This window comes from Zophobas morio, unplaced genomic scaffold (assembly GCF_036711695.1).
Source record: "Zophobas morio isolate AGI-343-1 ecotype UQ-CSIRO unplaced genomic scaffold, CSIRO_AGI_Zmor_V1 ptg000040l, whole genome shotgun sequence".
In the NCBI taxonomy this organism is placed as follows: Eukaryota; Metazoa; Arthropoda; class Insecta; order Coleoptera; family Tenebrionidae; genus Zophobas; species Zophobas morio.
Genome location: NW_026972145.1, coordinates 5105548 through 5130162, shown reverse-complemented (window position 1 = coordinate 5130162; position 24615 = coordinate 5105548). Strand labels below are relative to the sequence as shown.

The 24615-nt window shown below is 33.9% G+C and overlaps 5 protein-coding genes across 5 annotated transcripts; 4 read left to right on the top strand and 1 right to left on the bottom strand.

The window, feature by feature from the left end:
• Positions 1 to 227: 227 nt before the first annotated feature.
• LOC135140416 (zinc finger protein 142-like) lies at positions 228 to 2708 on the bottom strand. Its single transcript, XM_064070949.1, has 2 exons — positions 2630 to 2708; positions 228 to 2578 (listed from the first exon to the last, which is right to left on the bottom strand). The coding sequence occupies exons 1-2, from the start codon at positions 2670 to 2672 to the stop codon at positions 687 to 689; spliced, it is 1935 nt and encodes a 644-aa protein (XP_063927019.1). The 5' UTR covers positions 2673 to 2708; the 3' UTR covers positions 228 to 686.
• A 204-nt stretch (positions 2709 to 2912) lies between these two features.
• Positions 2913 to 4429, top strand: LOC135140469 (zinc finger X-chromosomal protein-like). The gene is made up of 2 exons (XM_064071028.1): positions 2913 to 3109; positions 3161 to 4429. Exon 2 carries the CDS (start codon positions 3173 to 3175, stop codon positions 4343 to 4345), a length of 1173 nt encoding a protein of 390 aa, XP_063927098.1. The 5' UTR covers positions 2913 to 3109; positions 3161 to 3172; the 3' UTR covers positions 4346 to 4429.
• A 9898-nt stretch (positions 4430 to 14327) lies between these two features.
• Positions 14328 to 16598, top strand: LOC135140596 (zinc finger protein 64-like). Its single transcript, XM_064071207.1, has 2 exons — positions 14328 to 15244; positions 15327 to 16598. Exon 2 carries the CDS (start codon positions 15336 to 15338, stop codon positions 16542 to 16544), a length of 1209 nt encoding a protein of 402 aa, XP_063927277.1. The 5' UTR covers positions 14328 to 15244; positions 15327 to 15335; the 3' UTR covers positions 16545 to 16598.
• LOC135140354 (zinc finger protein 236-like) lies at positions 14453 to 14911 on the top strand. The gene has a single exon (XM_064070846.1). It carries the CDS (start codon positions 14453 to 14455, stop codon positions 14909 to 14911), a length of 459 nt encoding a protein of 152 aa, XP_063926916.1.
• A 5415-nt stretch (positions 16599 to 22013) lies between the features above and the next one.
• Positions 22014 to 23437, top strand: LOC135140486 (zinc finger protein 418-like). The gene is made up of 2 exons (XM_064071058.1): positions 22014 to 22045; positions 22103 to 23437. Exon 2 carries the CDS (start codon positions 22215 to 22217, stop codon positions 23394 to 23396), a length of 1182 nt encoding a protein of 393 aa, XP_063927128.1. The 5' UTR covers positions 22014 to 22045; positions 22103 to 22214; the 3' UTR covers positions 23397 to 23437.
• Positions 23438 to 24615: the final 1178 nt, after the last annotated feature.

Genomic DNA, 24615 nt, shown 5'->3' with positions numbered 1-24615 from the left:
ACATTTTTCTAGTTGACAGCACTAACACTGTAGCTTTTTGTCAGTACTTATGAATTCTTATAAAGATAGTTCTCGACGTTTAAATCAACAAAATTTATTGATATTTGTCTCAAGGGCTTACATTTTACCCTTATACAACAAGAAAGGTAAAACATACGGCGAATAAAAAAAAATCGTCAGAATTGAGAGAGGGCGGGTGGGTGGGGCTTATATTTTGCCTTCTTTTTCTTAACACAGATAGCCTTCTTTTCACAACAAAAAACTTCAAACATTCGGAGCCTAATTGCAAAATCGATATTTCCTTATACAAATTTTCCATTTTAAACTTCATATTATGCAAAAAGTCTACACATATTAAAATAAAAAGGCAAAAAGAAAAACAACAAAATATTAACTGACGGTTATTGTAGATGACATTTAACAAAAAATACAGTTAAGGCAATTTTTGTGTATACTTGGTTGCATAACCAAAATGAAGATAAATAACAACAAATTTTAGTTCTAGCTCGACCCTCGTTGCTCCTTCTATATTAAATCAATTCTCTTTACGTTACAGTTTATTAACTTGGAACTTTTCATGTGGCATAACCTAATAGTTTGTACAAAAATATCTTCAATACACTTTTGTACAATTCCACACCTTCTTAATCCATTTTCAATTCACTGCTATAAGAACAATATTTGGATCAATGCTTAACCCTCATGTGCTTCTTTAAAGACGAACTAGTTCTAGTTTTGAAAGAACACTCTTCACACTCGTACCATTTAACACGCTTTCCATCTGGATGACACTGCTTCACGTGACACTTTAAATAACTTTTCAGTTTAGCCTTATACGGGCAATATTGGCACTGAAACGATTTAACCTCTAAATGGCGCAGAGTGATGTGCGTTTTCAAATTACCCTTCGTTTTAGTTTTATACGAACACGCCGCACATTCGTACCACTGAACCTCTTCATCCAAATGTCGATAAGCCACATGTTTTTTTAAATACGACAAGCGTTTGGTTTTGAATGAGCACTTGTCGCATTCGTGCCACTTGATATTTTCCTCGTTTAGATGTTTTATATTCACGTGTACTTTCAAATTCATTTTATACTTAGTTTTGAACGAACACTCTTTGCATTCGTGCCATTTAACGTCTTCGTCGTTCGAGTGCACGGTTTTCATGTGCTTTTTTAAATGACCTTTGAATTTAGACCTAAATGGGCATTTTTCGCACGTGTGCCATTCGATATCTTGTTCGTCTAAATGATTACGATTTATGTGATTTTTTAACTCCGATCTGCGTTTAGTTTTAAATTGGCACTGATTGCATTTGTACCATTTAACTTCTTCGTCGTTCAAGTGCACGTCGTTTGTGTGTCGTTTTAAATGGGCTTTGAATTTGGTTCTAAATGGGCATTTTTCACACTCGTACCATTTGGCATCTTGTTGGTCTAAATGGGTATGGTTTATGTGTTTGTTTAAATTTGGTTTGCGTTTAGTTTTGAACGGGCATTGATCGCATTCGTACCATTTAGCGTCTTCGTCGTTCCAGTGCACGGTATTTATGTGCTTTCTTAAATGGGGCTTGAATTTAGCTCGAAATGGGCATTTTTCACACTCGTACCATTCGGAACCGTGTTCGTCTGAATGCATACGATCTATGTGTCTTTCTAAATGAAATTTGCGTTTAGCTTTGAATGGGCACTGATTACATTCGTACCATTTAAGATCGCTTTCACCCAAATGGCGTTTGTAGAGGTGATCGTTTAAACGATGGTTCAATTTAGTCTTGTACGGACAATATTTGCACTCAAACACTTCGGCATCTGAATGGTGGACTTTTACATGTACTTTTAAAGTGTATTTTTTTTTACTTTTATACGAACAGCTGTCACATTCGTACCACTTCATTTCTTCTCCTTTAGTATGTTTATCAATTATATGATTTTGTAAATGCAACACCCATTGGGTTTTGTATGGGCAATTTTTACATTCCAACCAATCAATTTTTTTTTGTTGATGTTTTTCACTCACGTGGATTTCTAAATTTCTTTTACACCTAGTTTTAAATGGACAATCTTTGCATTCGTGCCATGTAACATCTTGTTGGACCGTATTTTCTACACGACGTTTTAAATTATATAAATCCGTTTGTGTAAAATTGGAAGAAAATACGAATCTCTCTTCGTTCTTCTTCTCTCCTGGGCATGCTGAAGTATGCTGAAGACACTTTAACAACGAATTTGTTCTGAAATCACACTCGCAAAAGTACGTCTGAATGCACAAATCCTCACTCGATACATCTTCGCCAGATTTTCTTTTAACGCTGTGATGTTTATCAATGTGTTGTTTGAACACAACCGTTAGTTCCGTTTTAAAATTGCAGTCTTTACAGTAATACCACTCAAGTTTGCCGTTTTCGCACTTAAATTTTTCCAGAGATGAGCGGTGTCGCCTCACGTGGTTCACCATAAGAAAAAAGGAAGTCGAAAAATATGGACATAGTGTACAGTTGGGCACGTTTTTCCACGAAGATATTCCCTGTAGTGAAAGTGCGTCCGAATATTCCAAAGTTGGCATTTCGGTGCCTAAAATCGTTTTATTACACTATACATATAATTAATTGCAGTTTTAGTTACCTGAATTTCGTTGATTACAATTCGAATTTTGGTCTGCGTACATTCTAAGGAGTCAAGTTCTAACCTAACAAAATAGCTGTCACTTGAATCGTTCACCGGATGCAATCACTATCATTTGACGTGTTGCACAAAAATAATACTAATATTAATAACATTGTTTCCGATTTGACTTTCCAAGTCTGTTTTCTCGTTTTTGAAATTATTTACGCATTGAGTTAGAAAAAAGTTTGTAATTATTTATATTTTCGCGGTCGCTGTATCCACCAACCTCTCCAGTGAAAAACCCTAGATAACATCTAGGGGAAATGAGTGGGTTCGTTCCAGACGCGTCACGACGCACCCCTTAATTTACACCGTCGTTCCTGAAGGTACCACAAAACAATACGCACCTGCTTCCAACTGCGACACAGCAAAAACCGTCCTAAACAAAGTTGAAGAATTTTAAGGTTATGTGGTGAAGTTCGGATAGGGCAGGCTTGTGTATGAGTATAAAAGTACCAGTTCCTTCCCTAGTGTGATAAACGGTTTCAGGTGAATGGAAAAATGAAGCGACACCAGTGTGAAAACGCCAAATTTGAAATCTATTATTGTAAACGCTGCGACTTTAAAACCGAACTGACGATTCTATTCGTACAACATTTTCGTACACGCCACGGTATTAAGAGAGAATGTGGAGAGGATTTGTCAAGTGAGGACTTTAGCATACACAATTACGTTTGCGAAAAGTGCCACTTTGAAACTAATTTTTCGTTGAAGTGGCTTCAGCATACTTTAGCGTGCTCGGAAACCGAACGTTGGTATTACTGTACGGAATGCCCCTACAAATCTAAACTCAACTACAATTTAAAACAACATGTACGAAATCGCCACTTACCCAAGCGGTTTGCATGTGATAAGTGTTCGTATAAATGTAGGTGGAAGGCAGCTTTAAAAAGCCACATTAATAGCAACCATTTGGCTGACGAAGATGGCGAATGGTACAAATGTGACGAGTGTCCTTTCAAAGCCAGAGCGAAACGTAATTTAAGACAACATGTCAATTACGTCCACTGGAAAAAAAGAGACTATGGAACTAAATGGCACCAGTGCACTGAATGTCCATTTAAAACCTTGTACAAAAGATATTTAAAAATTCACGTAACCGTGAAACATCTAGACGAAGAAAAAATTAAATGGTACGAATGTAAAAATTGCCCGTACAAAACCAAACGGGCGTCGAATTTAAAAAATCACATAAGTTACCACCACCTAGACGAAGAAAAAGTCAAATGGTACCAATGTGAAAAGTGCCAATTTAAAAGTAAACATGCGTCGTGCTTAAAAAATCATATAACGTATCAACATCTAGACGAAGTAAAGGTGAAGTGGTACGAATGCGAACAGTGCGATTTTAGAACTAAATACAGTTGTTCGTTGAAGCAGCACATAAATCGTATTCATTCAGAAAAACCGGAATGGTACGAGTGTGCGAATTGCTCTTATAAAAATAAAACTAGGTCTAATTTAAAACTACATATGAGTATCCACCATTCAGACGACAAGTTGTATCAATGCAAATTTTGTCCGTATAAAACTAATCTGAATAGTTCGCTAAAAACTCACGTAAACATCTGCCACGCGGATGGAGACGATGCTAAATGGCATCGATGTAAACAGTGTCCATACAGAAGTAAAAATCCTTCGTGTTTCTATAAACACAGAAAAAAACACGAGTAGGGGAGGTTTTTTGTGAGTTTTGTTTATTTATTTTGATTGATTAAATAAATATTACACTTGTAAAGAATAAAACGAATGATTGAATTTTTTTGTTTGTCGTATTTGGTGCTTTTTCGACCCGCCCACCCACCCTCTTCTCATTTTAACGACTGATGCCGCGTGAATCAAATCTACAGAATTTTTTAAGGAATGTACCGAAAAGTTCCGATTGATCTTCATTACGAGGAATCTGGCAACACTGGTCATTTGTTTACAGTCTGATTTTGCAAAACCACCCTTATTGACATTGGAGTCCTCAACCGCCAAAAACAAGCGCCAAATTTAAATAGTATTGATAAGTTTGGAAACACTGTTCTACTTTGTGTGAATTTTTAAATGTTTTCAGTGACAATTTTTGTGGTTGTTTTCAATACACTGTATGATTTTAACAGTGAGAAAAAAATGAAAAATTAAAATAATCGAAAATTTGAAAAATCGAGAAATCTAATAATCGAAAAATCGAAATCTTAAAAAATCGTAAAACCGAAACATTGAAAAATCGAAATATCGAAGAACTGAAAATCGAAAAATGAAACCTCAGAAAATCGAAAAAATGTAAAATTCAAAAATCGAATAACGAAAAATTGAGAAATCGAAACTCCCAAATTTAAAAAGTCCGATAACTGTCAGTCTTTCCTCCCCTCCAGCCAAAATCACATCTCATTCTTCTTTTTCTCTCTCATTTTCTCTCGCTTCCCCTCTCATTCTTTCGCTCTCACCGCTCCCACTTTTTCCCATTTTTTCGTTGTTTCATTCTCCCCGCCCACTTTAACTCCTGCTCTCTTTCATTTTCTCTTCATCTTGTTTTCTCCCTCACTCTCTTCCCTCCTTCGCTATCAATATCTCTAACTCTAATTTTTTCTTGCAATTTCTTTCCCAATCTCTCGTGTTTGCCTTCATTTCATTGACGCTCTGTATCTCCCCCTTATTCGCTCCCTTTTTCTAGCATTCACTCTTGCGATTTCACGTTCTCCATCTCTCTCTCTCTCTCATGGTTTTCGCTTTCGGTTTCACTCTCTCCCTCTTGCTCTCATGCTCCCTCTCGTCCTGTCTCTCTTAATATCTCATTCTCTCTCCTCGCTCACTTTTTTCTCTAGCTTTTTTCTTCTTCCACCTGTCTCTCCCATTCTTTCTTACTTTCATTCCCTCTCGCTCCTTTTCATTTTCTCATTCATTTTCGCTCTCTTCCTCTCTTTTTCAATCAACGTCGCGCTTTCATTTCCTCTCGCTCCCTTTCATTTTCTGTCGTTCTCACTCTCTGTCTTTCATTCTTCGACTGCGATCGCATTTTTCTCTCTCGCTGTCTTATTCTCACCTGCTTTTTTCTGTCGGTCTTTTCTCACTTTTTTCTCATTTGTTATCGATTTCCATCAATTGTGCTCTCATACCCTCTCACTTTCACTCTCTGTTTCTTTTCCTCCTATTCTGTTTAGCTCATTTTCTGATGTCCCACATTCATCCTTCCCTCACTCTCTCATTATCCCACGATCTCATCTCATTATTTCATTAGCTCAATATCCCTCATTATCTTATTATCTCCCGTTATTTCTCATTATCTCTCGTTATCTCCCATTATTTTATTATCTCTCATTATCTCATGATCTCGTTATCTCCCATTATCTCTCGTGATCTCATTACCTTATGAGCTCATTTATCTCTCTCTCCCTCTCGCATTCTCAAATTTATCTCTCCCTCCCATTCTACTATTTATCACTCTCTCTCTCATTCTCCCATTTATCACTGCCTCTCTCATTCTCCCCCCTTTATCACTCTCTCTCATTCTCTCATTTAAAAATTGAACAATTTATGAATTGACAATCAAAATATCGGAAAATCCAAATCTCGATAAATCGAGAAATCAAAAAACTTAAAATTCGAAAAATTGAAAAATAGAGAGATTGAATGATCAAAAGAACGAGAAATCGAAAAGTGATGAAATCGAAAAATTGAAAAATAGAGAAATCGACAAATATAAAGTTAAAAGTTGAAAAATTGGAAAAGCGGAAAAATAAAAAAAAAAACGAAAAAACGGAAAACTGGAAAAAATGAGAAACCGAAATAGGCCAAAATAAAAAATTGAAAAACTGATAAATCGAAAACCTGAACAATCAAATCTCGATAAATCGGGAATGAAAAATTAACAAATCGAAAAATTGAAAAACAGAACATCTAAAACCAGGAAGTCGAAAAATCGAAAGACTAAGAAATATTGAAAAACTAAAATATCAAAAGATTGAACAATCTAAAATTAAAAAATCCAAAAATTGAAAAATCGAAAAAGTAAAACACATTGAAAAATCCAGAAGTCAAAAATAGAAAAACCGAAGAATTGAAATATTGAAAAATCCTAAAATTGAAATATCTAAAAACTGAAAAATCGAAAAATCATAAAGTGAAGTTGAAAAATAGAAACCTTAAAAAATCGAAAAATTGAAAAATCAAAAACCTGAAAAATAAAAAAATTAAAGAATTGAAGAACAGGAAAATCGAAACACTCGAAGGTCAAGAAATGGGAAAATCAAAATATCGATTAATTGAAAAATCTAAAAATTGAGAGTTTATAAAAGTCAAATTTGAAAAATTAAAAAATCGAAAATTTGACAAAATGACAATTGAAAAACAGAAAATCTAAAACTGGATAGTCGAAAAATCAAAAGATTAAGAAATGGAAACATTCGAAAACTTGAAAAATTGAAATATCGCAGAACTGAAATGAAAAATCGAGAAATCGAAAAAACTAAAACTTTAAAAATTAAAAAATCTAAAATTTAAAAATCGAAAAATTGAAAAATAGAAAAAGTAAAAAAATCGACACATCGAAAAATCCAGGAGTCAAAAATCGAAAAGTCGAAGAATCAAAATAATGAAAAATCTCAAAACAGAGATATCGAAAAACTGAAAAATGAAAGAAAAACTGAAAAATGGGAAAACTTGAAAAATCCGAAAACTGAAATATCCAAAAACTGAGAACCTAAAAGGTCAAAAAATTGAGCAATCGAAAAATCCATAAAGTGAAGTCGAAACCTTAAAAAATCGAAAAATTGAAAGATCAAAAACCTGAAAAATCAAAAAATTAAAGAATTGAAGAACAGGAAAATCGAAACACTCGAATGTGAAGAAATGGGAAAATCAAAACATTGATTAATTGAAAAATCGAAAAATTGAGAGTTTATAAAACTCAAATTTGAAAAATGAAAAAATCGAAAATTTGACAAAATGACATGTGAAAAACAGAAAATCTAAAACCGGGTAGTGGAAAAATCAAAAGATTAAGAAATGGAAACATTCGAAACATTCGAAAACTTGAAAAATTGAAATATCGCAGAACTGAAACGAAAAATCGAGAAATCGAAAAATCCAAGACTTTAAAAATTAAAAAATTAAAAAAATCTAAAATTTAAAAATCGAAAAATTGAAAAATCGAAAAAGTAAAAAAATCGACACATCGAAAAATCCAGGAGTCAAAAATCGAAAAGTCGAAGAATCAAAATATTGAAAAAACCCAAAACTGGGATATGGAAAAACTGAAAAATGAAAGAAAAACTGAAAAATGGGAAAACCTGAAAAATCCGAAAACTGAAATATCCAAAAACCGAGAACCTAAAAGGTCAAAAAATTGAGCAATCGAAAAATCCATAAAGTGAAATCGAAAAATCGAAACCTTAAAAAAACTAAAAAATGAAAAATCAAAAACCTAAAAATCAAAAAATTAAAGAATTGAAGAACAGGAATATCGAAACCCTCGAAAGTCACGAAATGGGAAAATCAAAACATCGATTAATTGAAAAATCGAAAAATTGAGAGTTTATAAAAGTCAAATTTGAAGAATTAAAAAATCGAAAATTTGACAAATTGACAATTGAAAAACAGAAAATCTAAAACCGGATAGTCGAAAAATCAAAAGAATAAGAAATAGAAACATTCGAAAAATTCGAAAACTTGAAAAATTGAAATATCGCAGAACTGAATTGAAAAGTCGAGAAATCGAAAAATCTAAGACTTTAAAAATTAAAAAATTAAAAAAATCTAAAATTTAAAAATCGAAAAATTAAAAAATCGAAAAAGTAAAAAAATCGACACATCTAAAAATCCAGGAGTCAAAAATCGAAAAGTCGAAGAATCAAAATATTGGAAAAACCCAAAACTGAGATATGGAAAAACTGAAAAATGAAAGAAAAACTGAAAAATGGGAAAACCTTGAAAACTGAAATATCCAAAAACTGAGAACCTAAAAAGTAAAAAAATTGAGCAATCGAAAAATCCATAAAGTGAAGTCGAAACCTTAAAAAATCGAAAAATTGAAAGATCGAAAGCCTGAAAAATCAAAAAATTAAAGAATTGAACAGGAATATCGAAACCCTTGAAAGTCAAGAAATGGGAAAATCAAAACATCGATTAATTGAAAAATCGAAAAATTGAGAGTTTATAAAAGTCAAATTTGAAAAATTAAAAAATCGAAAATTTGACAAAATGACATGTGAAAAATAGAAAATCTAAAACCGCGAATTCGAAAAATCAAAAGATTAAGAAATCGAAACATTTGAAAAATTCGAAAACTTGAAAAATTGAAATATCGCAGAACTGAAATGAAAAATCCAGAAATCGAAAAATATAAAACTTTAAAAATTAAAAAATCTAAAATTTAAAAATCGAAAAAGTAAAAAAATCGACACATCGAAAAATCCAGGAGTCAAAAATCGAAAAGTCGAAGAATCAAAATATTGAAGAATCCCAAAACTGAAAAATGAAAGAAAAACTGAAAAATGGGAAAACCTGAAAAATCCGAAAACTGAAATATCCAAAAACTGAGAACCTAAAAAGTAAAAAAATTGAGCAATCGAAAAATCCATAAAGTGAAGTCGAAAAATCGAAACCTTAAAAAAACTAAAAATTAAAAATCAAAAACCTGAAAAATCGAAAAATTAAAGAATTGAACAGGAATATCGAAACCCTCGAAAATCAAGAAATGGGAAAATCAAAACATCGATTAATTGAAAAATCGAAAAATTAACAGTTTAAAAATGTCAAATTTGAAAAATTGAAAAATCGAAAATTTGAAAAAACGACAATTGAAAAACAGAAAATCTAAAACCGGAAAGTCGAAAAATCGAAAGATTAAGAAATCAAATCATTTGAAAAATTGAAATATGGAAGAGCTAAAATGAAAAATTGAGAAATAGAAAAATCTAAAATTTTAAATATTGAAAAATTAAAATACAAAAAAATTGAGAAATCTAAAATTTAAAAATCGAAAAAGTAAAAAGTCGACACATCGAAAAATCCAGAAGTCAAAACTGGAAAAGTCGAAGAACAGAAATATTAAAAAATCCCGAAACTGAAATATCGAAAAACAGAAAAATGAAAGAAAAACTGACGAATCGAAAAACTGAAAAATCCCAAAACTGAAATATCCAAAAACTGAGATTCTAAAGAATCGAAAAATTGAAAAATCAAAAATCTGCAAAATCGTAAGATCGAAAAATTGAATAATAAGTAAACTGAAAAATCCTAAAACTGAAATGTCGAAAAACCGAGAAATTAAAAAATTGAAAAATTGAGAAATCGAAAAATCCAAAAAGTGAAGTTGAAAAATCGAAACCTGAAAAAATAGAAAAATTGAAAAACCAGAAAACCTGAAAAATCAATTAAATGAAAAATCGACAAATAAAGAGTTTATAAAAGTCAAAAATTGAAAAATCGAAATATTTAAAAATCGTAAAATTGAAAAGAAAAACTGAAAACCGAGAAATTGAAAAATTGAGAAATTAAAAATGAAATAATAAATAGGAGTAAACTGAAAAGTCCCCAAACTAAAATTTCGAAAAACTGAGAATTCGAAAGTTGAAACAGCAAGAATTATAGGTTAGGATTGAAAAATTGAAATATCGAAGAACTGAAATGAAAAATTGAGAAATCGAAAAATCTAAAACTTTAAAAAGTAAAAAATCGAAAAATTGAAAAATCGAAAAAGTAAAAAAGTCGATACATCGAAAAATCCAGGAGTCAAAAATCGAAAAGTCAAAGAATCAATATATTGAAAAATCCCAAAACTGAGATATCGAAAAACTGAAACATGAAAGAAAAACTGAAAAATGGGAAAACCTGAAAAATCCAAAAACTGAGAACGTAAAAATTCAAAAAAATTGAGCAATCGAAAAATCCATAAAGTGAAGTCGAAAAATCGAAACCTTAAAAAAACTAAAAAATGAAAAATCAAAAACCTGAAAAATCGAAAAATTAAAGAATTGAACAGGAATATCGAAGCCCTCGAGAGTCAAGAAATCTGAAAATCAAAACATCGATTAATTGAAAAATCGAAAAATTAACAGTTTATAAATGTCAAATTTGAAAAATTGAAAAATCGAAAATTTGAAAAGACGACAATTGAAAAACAGAAAATCTAAAACCGGAAAGTCGAAAAATCGAAAGATTAAGAAATCGAAACATTTGAAAAATTGAAATATGGAAGGGCTAAAATGAAAAATCGAGAAATAGGAAAATCTAAAATTTTAAATATTGAAAAATTAAAATACAAAAAAATTGAGAAATCTAAAATTTAAAAATCGAAAAAGTAAAAAGTCGACACATCGAAAAATCCAGAAGTCAAAAATGGAAAAGTCGAAGAACAGAAATATTGAAAAATCCTAAAACTGAAATATCGAAAAACTGAAAAATGAAAGAAAAACTGACGAATCGAAAAACTGAAAAATCCCAAAACTGAAATATCCAAAAACTGAGAATCTAAAGAATCGATAAATTGAAAAATCAAAAATCTGCAAAATCGTAAGATCGAAAAATTTAATAATAAGTAAACTGAAAAATCCTTAAACTGAAATGTCGAAAAACCGAGAAATTAAAAAATTGAGAAATCGAAAAATCCAAAAAGTGAAGTTGAAAAATCGAAACCTGAAAAAATAGAAAAATTGAAAAACCAAAAAACCTGAAAAATCAATTAATTGAAAAATCGACAAATAAAGAGTTTATAAAAGTCAAAAATTGAAAAATCGAAATATTTAAAAATCGTAAAATTGAAGAGAAAAACTGAAAATCGGGAAATTGAAAAATTGAGAAATTAAAAATTAAATAATAAATAGGAGTAAACTGAAAAGTCCCCAAAGTCAAATTTCGAAAAACTGAGAATTCGAAAGTTGAAACAGCAAGAAATTATAGGTTAGGATGTGTATCAGGTCACGGATCGTGGCTTATAAATCAAATCGTTTCCGAACGCTTAGAGTCGACATTGGCCTGAGTGCGCTTTGGTCTGTAGATCAAACAAATAAGCAGCTTGTAATATTCTGGTAAATCTAGTGTCAATTTGTCGAAACTAAAACGCGTCGTTAAAAATATTATTACATTTTTTCTAGTTAATTTTATTCCTAGTTAGAAACGAACACTGTTGCCAACATAAGTTGAGGACGCTTCTCTATGTTCTCTGGTTTCATAACCTACAAAGACTCTAATCTGTTAGAATTATCACAGGTGAGAATTTCCAATTTTAACTATTCCAACAAAATTTAAATTAAGTAACCAAAATTGCAACTGCTTCTCTGGTGTAATAAAACGGTTTTAGTGAACCAAAATGTCAACATTGGAGTTGGAATCTTCAAAGAAAAATGTTCACAACTGCACTCAATGTCCATATTTTACAACGTCACTATTTCTTATAATGAACCACGTGAGACGACACCGATCTAGGGAAAAATTTACATGTTCTAACTCCAAAATTGAAGTTTATTACTGTAGAGATTGCCGTTTTCAAACGGAATTAATGGTTGTGTTCAAACAACACTTTACTCAATATCACGGCCTCAAGAGAGAATCTAGAGACGATTTATCAAGTGGGGACTTCACCGTACAAAATTACGTTTGCGAAAATTGCGACTTTCGAACAAATTTCTCACTAAAGTGGCTCCAGCACACTTCGGAATGCACAGGGAAGAAACTAATTCATTCTCGACGTGTGATTTACGTCAGAAAGAAACGATATGCTTGTGACAAGTGTTCATTTAAAAGTGCGGATAATGAAGCCTTAAGGAATCACATAAATCGTGTCCATTTAGATGAACAAAGTGCTGAATGGTACAAGTGTGAACAATGCCCATTTAAAACAAAAGTCAAAAGAAGTTTAAAAGGGCACATAAATCGCTTACACGTGAACGAACGAGACGTTAAATGGCACCAGTGTAAAGAGTGTTCATTTAAAACTAAAGCGAAGTCGGATTTAAGAGTACACATAATTCGGAAACACTTGGACGAAGAACAGATAAGGTGGTACGAATGTGAACATTGCCCATTCAAAACTAAACACTCAAATTGTTTAAAAAAACATATAATCGTGAAACATGTGGACGAAGAAAAAGTGAAGTGGTACGAATGTGGAGATTGTTCGTACAAAGGTAAAACCAAAGTTAATTTAAAAGACCATCGAAAGGTCCATTTGGAGTTCAAATCGCATCAATGCGAAAATTGTCCATATGAAACGAATCGCCGGGGTGATTTAAGGCGTCACATAAATAGCTTCCATTTGAATGGAATTGAAGCTAAGTGGTACGAATGCGGGCAGTGTTCTTACAAAAGTAAAACTAAATCATGTTTATATAAACACAAAAAAAAACACGTGTCGGATTTAGTTGGTGTGTGATTGTATTAAGTTGTATGTATATAATTATATTTGAAATAAAATTTCAAATTGCACTAGTTTGAATTCGACCTCAAGACTTTTTTATGATTGGTTAATGACCAGTCGCAACGTTGCCAGATGCCGTGAGCAAAAACGAAGTGTCATTTTTGACGTAGAAATTTTAGGTTAAGAACTGACTCATTTCGAAGTGTCAGAAGATCCTATTTCCTAAACCAAGTACCGCAGACGATGTCTTCCAGTTTTAACCGTCCCGAGGTAGCCACAATGCAATAAAACGCTTTTAGGTCACCAAAATGTCAACTTCCTTGGAAAAATTTACGTGCTCAAAGGGCTTAATTGAAGTGTACTATTGTAAAGTCTGCGATTTTAGAACGGAACTGACGATTCTGTTCAAACTACACATTAATAAACATCACGACCCTAAAAGAAAACCTAGAGACGATTTATCGAGTGAGGACTTCACCATACAAAATTACGTTTGCGAGAAATGCGGCTTCGAAACAAATCTCTCGTTGAAGTGGCTTCAACTTCGGTTTAGAATCATTGGAACGAAAGACATCTATTAAGGACTTAGGAGTGATATTTGACTCGGAACTTACTTTCAATGACCACATACAATGCGTCAGCAGTTCTGCTAGTAAATCACTTGGCTTCATAATGCGTGTCTCTAAATATTTCAATGACATCGATCTGCTTAAGTCTCTTTTCTTTTCATTTGTGATGAGCAAGTTGGAGTATGCGTCAATTATATGGTACCCAATTTATTTGTGCCAACATATGCCACTAGATAGAATCCACAGGAAGTTCCTTAAATATCTGTCATATAAACTCGACGGATTTTATCCTAGTAGAGGTTGTGATATGGTGATCCTGCTCCAGCGTCATGGATTGATGTCCCTCTCATCTCGGCGTGATGGGCAGTGTGCGAACTTTATTGTAAAATTAATTAATAATAGGATTGATTGTGCGTCCTTACTATCGAAAGTTGAATTTAATGTGCCGCAATTCTCTTCACGACATGTAGTTACCTTTTATGTGCCGTCTCCACGCACGAACGTCTTATGCCGTTCACCGATTTCAGTGATGTGCAAATGTGCTAATAAGCTCGTGAGTGATGTTTTCTTGGGTTAGTTCTGTTTATATTATGATCGAGAGTGCTGATTTACTCGTATTTATTTATTTATTTTTTTTATTTAGTTATTTGTATATTTATTATTATGTATTTTTTATATTTTGTCCTGTAATTAGGGAAACCTGTGGGACAATAAACTTATTATTATTATTATTATTATTATTAACACACTTCAGCATGTACAACACGGAAAAAAAATCTTCAAAATGATGAATTGCGTTGGTATTACTGTCCGCAATGCCCCTACAAAGCTAAACTCAAACGTAATTTAACCCGTCATGTAAGAAATCACAATATGAACAAGCGCTATGCATGCAACAAGTGTCCATTTCGGAGTAAATATAACTCGAGTTTAAGAAACCACATAAACCAAATGCACGTGGACGAACAAGACGTTAAATGGCACGAGTGTGTTAAATGTCCTTTCAAGACCAAAACGAAAGGCAGTTTAACAAGGCACATTAATACGTTACACTTGAACGACGAAGACGTTAAGTGGTACGAATGCACTGAGTGTCCTTTCAGAGCCAAGTATAAAAAGTCTTTGAAGCTACACGTGACTGTAAAACATCTAGATGAAGAAAAAATCGAGTGGCATAAATGTGAAGACTGTTCGTACAAAAGTAAAACGAAAGATCATTTAAAACATCACGTGAGGGTGCATTTGGACATTAAATCGTATCAGTGCGAGTATTGTCCGTATAAAGCGAAACGCAGTGGTGATTTAAGGAGTCATGTGAATTTCCGTCATTAAACACTTTTTAACATGTCAAATTCTGAATAAAAGTTTCATTTTTTCGTTTGCTCAGAATATTTTAATTCGATTTCGATTTTTAAGGGAAAGCTAACTTTGGCAACGCAGCTTCATAATTAGATGCTGATTGGATGATCGAATTCATAACCTTATTTTTAATACCCTTTTTAAACTAAAAAAAAACAACTTGCAAATGACTAAATCGGTATGTCCTTATCGAAGAAGATCGTGAATGCATTATGAAATGTTCATCTTCCGATTAAACGCTAGCTTGGTTTAGCAACGCTGCTGAAGTTTACATTTTTGAGGTTATGTGCAAAAGGAAAATGTTAGGTTAGTATTTCGTATGTTTCGTCTGACTTTTAACGTTTTTTGCTATTCTATTCATTCCCCTATTGTAATAAAACTATTTCAGACAACCAAGATGTCAACACTCAAGTATTCCGAAGCATCCATAGCCCAAGGAAAACCGTCATCGAAAAACGTCCACAAGTGTAAATTGTGCCCCTATTTTACAACTTCGTTTTTCCTTCTGACCAACCACGTGAGACGACACCGTTCCCCGTTGTGTGTAGACGCCAAAATCGAACTGTATTACTGTACAGACTGTGATTTTAAAACAGAACTAACGATTCTGTTCAAACAACACATTGTCAAACACCACAGCTTTAAACGAGAATTTAGAGACGATTTATCAAGTCAGGACTTTGTTATCGAAAACTACGTTTGCAAAAAATGCGACTTTGAAACAAATTTCTCGTTGAAGTGGCTTCAGCATTATTCAGAATGCATGGATGAAGACGAATTAGTTGAAAGGGTGAGTTCTCCGAAAGAAAACCAGATTGACCAAATACGTTGGTATTCCTGTAGGGACTGCTCCTACAAAGCCAAGTCTAAAAATTATTTAAAGCTTCACATAGACCGACGGCATTTAAACAAGCGCTACGCGTGCGACCGGTGTCCCTTTAAAAGTACAAGCAACCAAGGTTTAAAGAATCACATAAATTGTATCCATTTAGCCGAACAAGATGCCAAATGGTACGAGTGTGAAAAATGTCCATTTAAAACTAAGTTAAAAAAGAGTCTAAGAAGACACACCTACTCCCGACACTTGAACGAAGAAGACGTTAAGTGGCACCACTGCAAAAAGTGTTCGTTCAAAGCTAAAATTAAAGCAGATTTAAAGCTACACACAATCAGGAAACATCTAAACGAAGAAGAAATCAAGTGGTACGAATGCGACAGTTGTCCGTTTAAAGCCAAACACGCGTCTAATTTAAACCGTCACGTCAAGAATCGACACTTGGATGAAGAAAAAATTAAGTGGTTCGAATGCGAGGAGTGTCCGTTTAAAACTAAGCGCGAAAAATCTTTAAGGACACACGTGACTACGATGCATTTAGACGAAGATAAAATTAAGTGGTACGAATGTGTGGATTGTTCGTTTAAAACTAAGTATAAAACTAGTCTGAACATGCACGTCAATGCGAAACATCTAGATGAAGATAAAATTAAGTGGTACGAGTGTGGGAGTTGTCCGTTTAGGAGTAAAAATTCGTCGCATATAAAACGGCATGCGATTCGTAAACATTCGGGTTTAGAGAAGCACATTGGTGCTAGTCATTCAGTATAACGATTGTTTTTTCTTGTACCGTTTTATATTTGTCGACTTTATCAAATAAAAGTTTGAAAAAAATTGCTCGAAAGTTATTTACGTAGAAATTCCCCATTTCGTAGCGATTGTTTCGAAAATGTTGCTCCGTGACCCCCAACATCCTATATTTTTGGAATCAGCATGTCGAGATCTACGTCCCTGAATTTTTTCAGAATTTTTGGACAACTTTTTGAAAAGTGAAATTTTTCCAATGGTCCCCCCTTCTTCAAATTTCGGCCAAATTTTGACATTTTCGAAACTCAACTAAACACATTTTCTTGTAGATTTCGAGCTCTAGAACTCAGTTCCGGCATCGTTTCTTTGATGGCTGCAACCGTTTTTCCGGAATCGACCGTTGAAATATCGAGATTTTTAGAAATTCTCAAAAATTCGCATTTCGTAGCGATTCTTTCGAAAATGTTGCTCCGTGACCACCAACACCCTATATTTTTGGAATCAGCATGTCGAGGTCTACGTCCTTGAATTTTTTCAGAATTTTTGGACGACTTTTTGAAAAGTGAAATTTTTCCAATGGTCCCCCCTTCTTCAAATTTCGGCCAAATTTTGACATTATCGAACTTCAACTAAACACATTTTCTTGTAGATTTCGAGCTCTAGAACTCAGTTCCGGCTTCGTTTCTTTGATAGCTGCAACCGTTTTTCCGGAATTGACCGTTGAAATATCGAGATTTTTAGAAATTCTCAAAAATTCGCATTTCGTAGCGATTCTTTCGAAAATGTTGCTGCGTGACTACCAACACCATATATTTTTGGAATCAGCATGTCGAGATCTACGTCCTTGAATTTTTTCAGAATTTTTGGACGACTTTTTGAAAAGTGAAATTTTTCCAATGGTCCCCCCTTCTTCAAATTTCGGCCAAATTTTAACATTATCGAACTTCAACTAAACACATTTTCTTGTAGATTTCGAGCTCTAGAACTCAGTTCCGGCTTCGTTTCTTTGATAGCTGCAACCGTTTTTCCGGAATTGACCGTTGAAATATCGAGATTTTTAGAAATTCTCAAAAATTCGCATTTCGTAGTGATTCTTTCGAAAATGTTGCTCCGTGACCACCAACACCCTTTATTTTTGGAATCAGCATGTCGAGATCTACGTCCTTGAATTTTTTCAGAATTTTTGGACGACTTTTTGAAAAGTGAAATTTTTCCAATGTCCCCCCTTCTTCAAATTTCGGCCAATTTTTGACATTTTCGAAACTCAACTGAACACATTTTCTTGTAGATTTCGAGCTCTAGAGCTCAGTTCCGGCTTCGTTTCTTTGATAGCTGCAACCGTTTTTCCGGAATCGACCGTTGAAATATCGAGATTTTTAGAAATTCTCAAAAATTCGCATTTCGTAGCGATTCTTTCGAAAATGTTGCTCCGTGACCACCAACACCCTATATTTTTGGAATCAGCATGTCGAGATCTACGTCCCTGAATTTTTTCAGAATTTTTGGACGACTTTTTGAAAAGTGAAATTTTTCCAATGGTCCCCCCTTCTTCAAATTTCGGCCAAATTTTGACATCTTCGAAACTCAACTAAACACATTTTCTTGTAGATTTCGCCCTCTAGAAATCAGTTCCGGCTTCGTTTCTTTGATAGCTGCAACCATTTTTCACGAATCGATCGTCGAAATATCGAGATTTTTAGAAATTCTCAAAAATTCGCATTTCGTAGCGATTCTTTCGAAAATGTTGCTCCGTGACCACCAACACCCTATATTTTTGGAATCAGCATGTCGAGATCTACGTCCCTGAATTTTTTCAGAATTTTTGGACGACTTTTTGAAAAGTGAAATTTTTCCAATGGTCCCCCCTTCTTCAAATTTCGGCCAAATTTTGACATTTTCGAAACTCAACTAAACACATTTTCTTGTAGATTTCGCCCTCTAGAATTCAGTTCCGGCTTCGTTTCTTTGATAGCTGCAACCGTTTTTCCGGAATCGACCGTTGAAATATCGAGATTTTTAGAAATTCTCAAAAATTCGCATTTCGTAGCGATTCTTTCGAAAATGTTGCTCCGTGACCACCAACACCCTATATTTTTGGAATCAGCATGTCGAGATCTACCTCCTTGAATTTTTTCAGAATTTTTGGACGACTTTTTGAAAAGTGAAATTTTTCCAATGGTCCCCCCTTCTTCAAATTTCAGCCAAATTTTGACATTTTCGAAACTCAACTAAACAGATTTTCTCGTAGATTTCGAGCTCTAGAGCTCAGTTCCGGCTTCGTTTCTTTGATAGCTGCAACCGTTTTTCCGGAATCGACCGTTGAAATATCGAGATTTTTAGAAATTCTCAAAAATTCGCGTTTCGTAGCGATTCTTTCGAAAATGTTGCTCCGTGACCACCAACACCCTATATTTTTGGAATCAGCATGTCGAGATCTACGTCCCTGAATTTTTTCAGAATTTTTGGACTACTTTTTGAAAAGTGAAATTTTTCCAATGGTCCCCACTTCTTCAAATTTCGGCCAAATTTTGACATTTTCGAAACTCAACTAAACACATTTTCTTGTAGATTTCGAGCTCTAGAACTCAGTTCCGGCCTCGATTCTTTGATAGCTGCAACCGTTTTTCCGGAATCGACCGTTGAAATATCGAGATTTTTAGAAATTCTCAAAAATTCGCATTTCGTAGCGATTCTTTCGAAAATGTTGCTCCGTGACCACCAACACCCTATATTTTTGGAATCAGTATGTCGAGATCTACGTCCTTGAATTTTTTCAGAATTTTTTGACGACTTTTTGAAAAGTGAAAATTTTCCAATGGTCCCCCCTTCTTCAAATTTCGGTCAAATTTTGACATTTTCGAAACTCAACTAAACACAATTTCTTGTAGATTTAGAGCTCTAGAACTCAGTTCCGGCTTCGTTTCTTTGATAGCTGCAACCGTTTTTCCGGAATCGACCGTTGAAATATCGGGATTTTTAGAAATCTCAAAAATTCGCATTTCGTAGCGATTCTTTCGAAAATGTTGCTCCGTGACCACCAACACCCTATATTTTTGGAATCAGCATGTCGAGATCTACGTCCCTGAATTTTTTCAGAATTTTTGGACAACTTTTTTAAAAATGAAATTTTTTCCAATGGTCCCCCCTTCTTCAAATTTCGGCCAAATTTTGAGATTTTCGAAACTCAACTAAACACATTTTCCTGTAGATTTCGCCCTCTAGAATTCAGTTCCGGCTTCGTTTCTTTGATAGCTGCAACCGTTTTCCGAAATCGACCGTTGAAAAATCGAGATTTTCAGAAATTCTCAAAAGTTCGCATTTTGTTGCGATTCTTTCGAAAATGTTGCTCCGTGACCACCAACACCCTATATTTTTGGAATCAGCATGTCGAGATCTACGTCCTTGAATTTTTTCAGAATTTTTTGACGACTTTTTGAAAAGTGAAATTTTTCCAATGGTCCCCCCTTCTTCAAATTTCGGCCTAATTTTGACATTTTCGAAACTCAACTAAACACATTTTTTTGTAGATTTCGAGCTCTAAAGCTCAGTTCCGGCTTAGTTTCTTTGATAGCTGCAACCGTTTTTCCGGAATCGACCGTTGAAATATCGAGATCTTTAGAAATTCTCAAAAATTCGCATTTTGTTGCGATTCTTTCGAAAATGTTGCTCCGTGACCACCAACACCCTATATTTTTGGAATCAGCATGTCGAGATCTACATCCCTGAATTTTTTCAGAATTTTTGGACGACTTTTTGAAAAGTGAAATTTTTCCCCTTCTTCAAATTTCGGCCAAATTTTGACATTTTCGAAACTCAACTAAACACATTTTCTAGTAGATTTCGAGCTCTAGAACTCAGTTCCGGCTTCGTTTCCTTGATAGCTGCAACCGTTTTTCCGGAATCGACCGTTGAATTATTGAGATTTTTAGAAATTCTCAAAAATTCGCATTTCGTAGCGATTCTTTCGAAAATGTTGCTCCGTGACCACCAACAGCCTATATTTTTGGAATCAGCATGTCGAGATCTACGTCCTTGAATTTTTTCAGAATTTTTGGACGACTTTTTGAAAAGTGAAAATTTTCCAATGGTCCCCCCTTCTTCAAATTTCGGCCAAATTTTGACATTTTCGAAACTCAACTAAACACATTTTCTTGTAGATTTCGAGCTCTAGAACTCAGTTCCGGCTTCGTTTCTTTGATAGCTGCAACCGTTTTTCCGGAATCGACCGTTGAAATATCGAGATATTTAGAAATTCTCAAAAATTCACATTTGGCGCCGATTCTTTCGAAAACGTTGCTCCGTGACCACCAACACCCTATATTTTTGGAATTAGCATGTCGAGATCTACGTCCTTGAATTTTTTCAGAATTTTTGGACGACATTTTGAAAAGTGAAATTTTTCCAATGGTCCCCCCTTTTTCAAATTTCGGCCAAATTTTGACATTTTCGAAACTCAACTAAATACATTTTCTTGTAGATTTCGAGCTCTAGAGATCAGTTCCGGAGTCGTTTCTTTGATAACTGCAACCGTTTTTCCGGAATCGACCGTTGAAATATCGAGATTTTTAGAAATTCTCAAAAATTCGCATTTCGTAGCGATTCTTTCGAAAATGCTGCTCCGTGATCCCCAACACCCTATATTTTTGGAATCAGCATGTCGAGATCTACGTCCTTGAATTTTTTCAAAATTTTTGTACAACTTTTTGAAAAGTGAAATTTTTCCAATGGTCCCCCCTTCTTCAAATTTCGGCCAAATTTTGACATTTTCGAAACTCAACTAAACACATTTTCTTGTAGATTTCGCCCTCTAGAATTCAGTTCCGGCTTCGTTTCTTTGATAGCTGCAACCGTTTTTCCGGAATCGACCGTTGAAATATCGAGATTTTTAGAAATTCTCAAAAATTCGCATTTCGTAGCGATTCTTTCGAAAATGTTGCTCCGTGACCACCAACACCCTATATTTTTGGAATCAGCATGTCGAGATCTACGTCCTTGAATTTTTTCAGAATTTTTGGGCGACTTTTTGAAAAGTGAAATTTTTCCAATGGTCCCCCCTTCTTCAAATTTCGGCCAAATTTTGACATTTTCGAAACTCAACTAAACAAATTTTCTTGTTGATTTCGAGCTCTAGAGCTCAGTTCCGGCTACGTTTCTTTGATAGCTGCAACCGTTTTTCCCGAATCGTTGAAATATCGAAATTTTTAGAAATTCTCAAAAATTCGCATTTCGTAGCGATTCTTTCGAAAATGTTGCTCCGTGACCACCAACACCCTATATTTTTGGAATCAGCATGTCGAGATCTACGTCCCTAAATTTTTTCAGAATTTTTAGACAACTTTTGTAAAACTTAGACCAATTTTTGTCATTTTCGAAATTTAACTACCTAAATAAATGTCTGAATCTGTCTGAAGAAGAAATTTTGTGCATATAAATGCGCCTATTTGGACAAATATTGGTACTTATAAATCCGCCCTCAGCCAAATTTAAATGTCACTGGTTGTTGAGGTTATGTACACACAATTTTTGTAATTATTTCTGTATGAAAATTATTACATGTAGGTATTATTTTCGTTGTGTTTTAGCTGAAACGAGAATACACTTGACCTTTCATCGTTCAACCTGCTTCAAACCGTTATTAATAAAAAAATAAAAATATCTACTTTGACGTAAAAATGTTAGGTTAATACGACCAGAATGTCAACTCTGGAATATTCAGAAGCATTCACCACACCGGGAAGATCTTCACGGAAAAACGTTCACAGGTGTAAACTATGTCCATACTTTACGACGTCATTTTTTCTTATGGTGAACCACGTCAGACGACACCGCTCACTTTCAGAAAAATTTACGTGCTCACACTCCGAAGTTGAATCGTACCACTGTAAAGACTGCAATTTTAAAACAGAACTAACAGTTTTGTTCAAACAACACATTGATAAGTATCACAGTTTTAAGAGGGAATTTAGAGACACTTTATCAAGTCAAGACTTTGTTATCAAAAACTACGTTTGCGAAAAATGCGACTTTGAAACAACTCTGTCGTTGAAATGGCTCAAACATGTCTCAACGTGCAACCAAAACAAAGAAAATCTTGTGAGTTCTTGTAAACAAACTGAAGAAATACGTTGGTATTACTGCGAGGAATGTCCCTACAAAGCCACCCGCAAACGGAATTTAGTTAGTCATGTAGGAAGGCGCCATTCGAACCAGTCGTACCCATGCGACCAGTGCCCATTTAAAAGTACCAGCAAACGAGGCTTAAGAATCCACATAAACTGTATCCATGTAGATGAAAAAAGTGTTCGGTGGCACCAGTGCGAAAACTGTCCATTTAAAACCAAGCTAAAAAGCAGCTTAAAACGCCACATAAACTACTTACACTTGAAAGAAGGTGAACTTAAGTGGCACCACTGTGACGTGTGTCTATTCAAAGCTAAAGTAAAGGGAGACTTGAGAACACACATAATGAGGCAACACTTGAACGCAGAGGAGATAAAGTGGTACGAATGTGAACATTGCCCTTTCAAAACTAAACAGGCTTCACATTTAAAATACCATGTAACTGTGCGACATTTGGGCGAAGGCGAAGTTACGTGGTACGAATGTGAAGAATGTCCGTACAAAAGTAAAACCAAAGTTAATTTAAAAAACCATGTAACGGTTCATCTCAAGATCAGGTCGTATCAGTGCGAATGTTGTCCGTATAAGGCGAAACGCAGTGCTGATTTGAAGCGGCATATGAATAGCTTGCATTTGGACGGGACTGAAGCGAAGTGGTACGAATGCGAACATTGTCCGTACAGACATAAAAGCAAAACGTCGATTTATAAACACAGGAAAAAACACGGGTCGGTTTTGGTTAATTCGACTGTGTGATGGTGGAAATAATGTAAATAAATAATTATATTTTTTGTTTAGATTGTGTTTTTTTCACTCAGTACGAAAAATGTATACGTTCGAATAAAAATTCAATTTTTGAGGTTATGTGTATTGAGTATTATTAAATAATCGCATTTTTATATAGATTGTAATCTAATTAGTTAAGATAGTTAGTAGTTAGCTAGGAAACGAGAGAATATAAATAAGACTGATTTTGGGGAATAAAGAATTTTTGGAAACCTATCAATTTAAATATAAAGCGATACCATTTTTGACATATTATCTGTATAACTGGTTGCATAACCAACGTCTGGGTAAATGTATACGCATAGATTAATATAGATGCGACATACAGTCTGATTTTGCAAAACCACCCTTATTGACATTGGAGTCCTCAAGCGCCAAATTTAAATAGTCGATGCCAATAAAAACACTTGTTTTCAATACACTGTATGATATTAACAGTGAGAAAAAAATGAAAAATTAAAATAATCGAAAATTTGAAAAATCGAAACCTTCAAAAATCGTAAAACCGAAACATTGAAAAATCGAAATATCGAAGAACTGAAAATCGAAAAATGCAACATCAGAAAATCGAAAAAATGTAAAATTTAAAAATCGAATAACGAAAAATTGAGAAATCGAAACTCCCAAATTTAAAAAGTCGGATAACTGAAAAATCGAAACATCGAAAAACTGGAAAATCGAAAAACCGAGAAATCGAAAAATCAAAAGATCAAGAAATCATGGAGTCGAAAGGTCGAGGAATTGAGAAACCGAAATAGGCCAAAATCGAAAAATCGAAAAGTTAAAAATTGAACAATTTATAAATTGACAATCAAAATATCGGAAAATCCAAATCTCGATAAATCGAGAAATCAAAAAACTTAAAATTCGAAAAATTGAAAAATTGAGAGATTGAATGATCAAAAGAACGAGAAATCGAAAAGTGATGAAGTCGAAAAATTGAAAAATAGAGAAATCGACAAAAATAAAGTTAAAATTTGAAAAATTGGAAAAGCGGAAAAATAAAAAAACGAAAAAATGGAAAACTGGAAAAAATGAGAAACCGAAATAGGCTAAAATAAAAAATTGAAAAACGAATACATCGAAAACCTGAACAATCAAATCTCGATAAATCGGGAATGAAAAATTAACAAATCGAAAAATTGAAAAACAGAACATCTAAAACCAGGAAGTCGAAAAATCGAAAGAC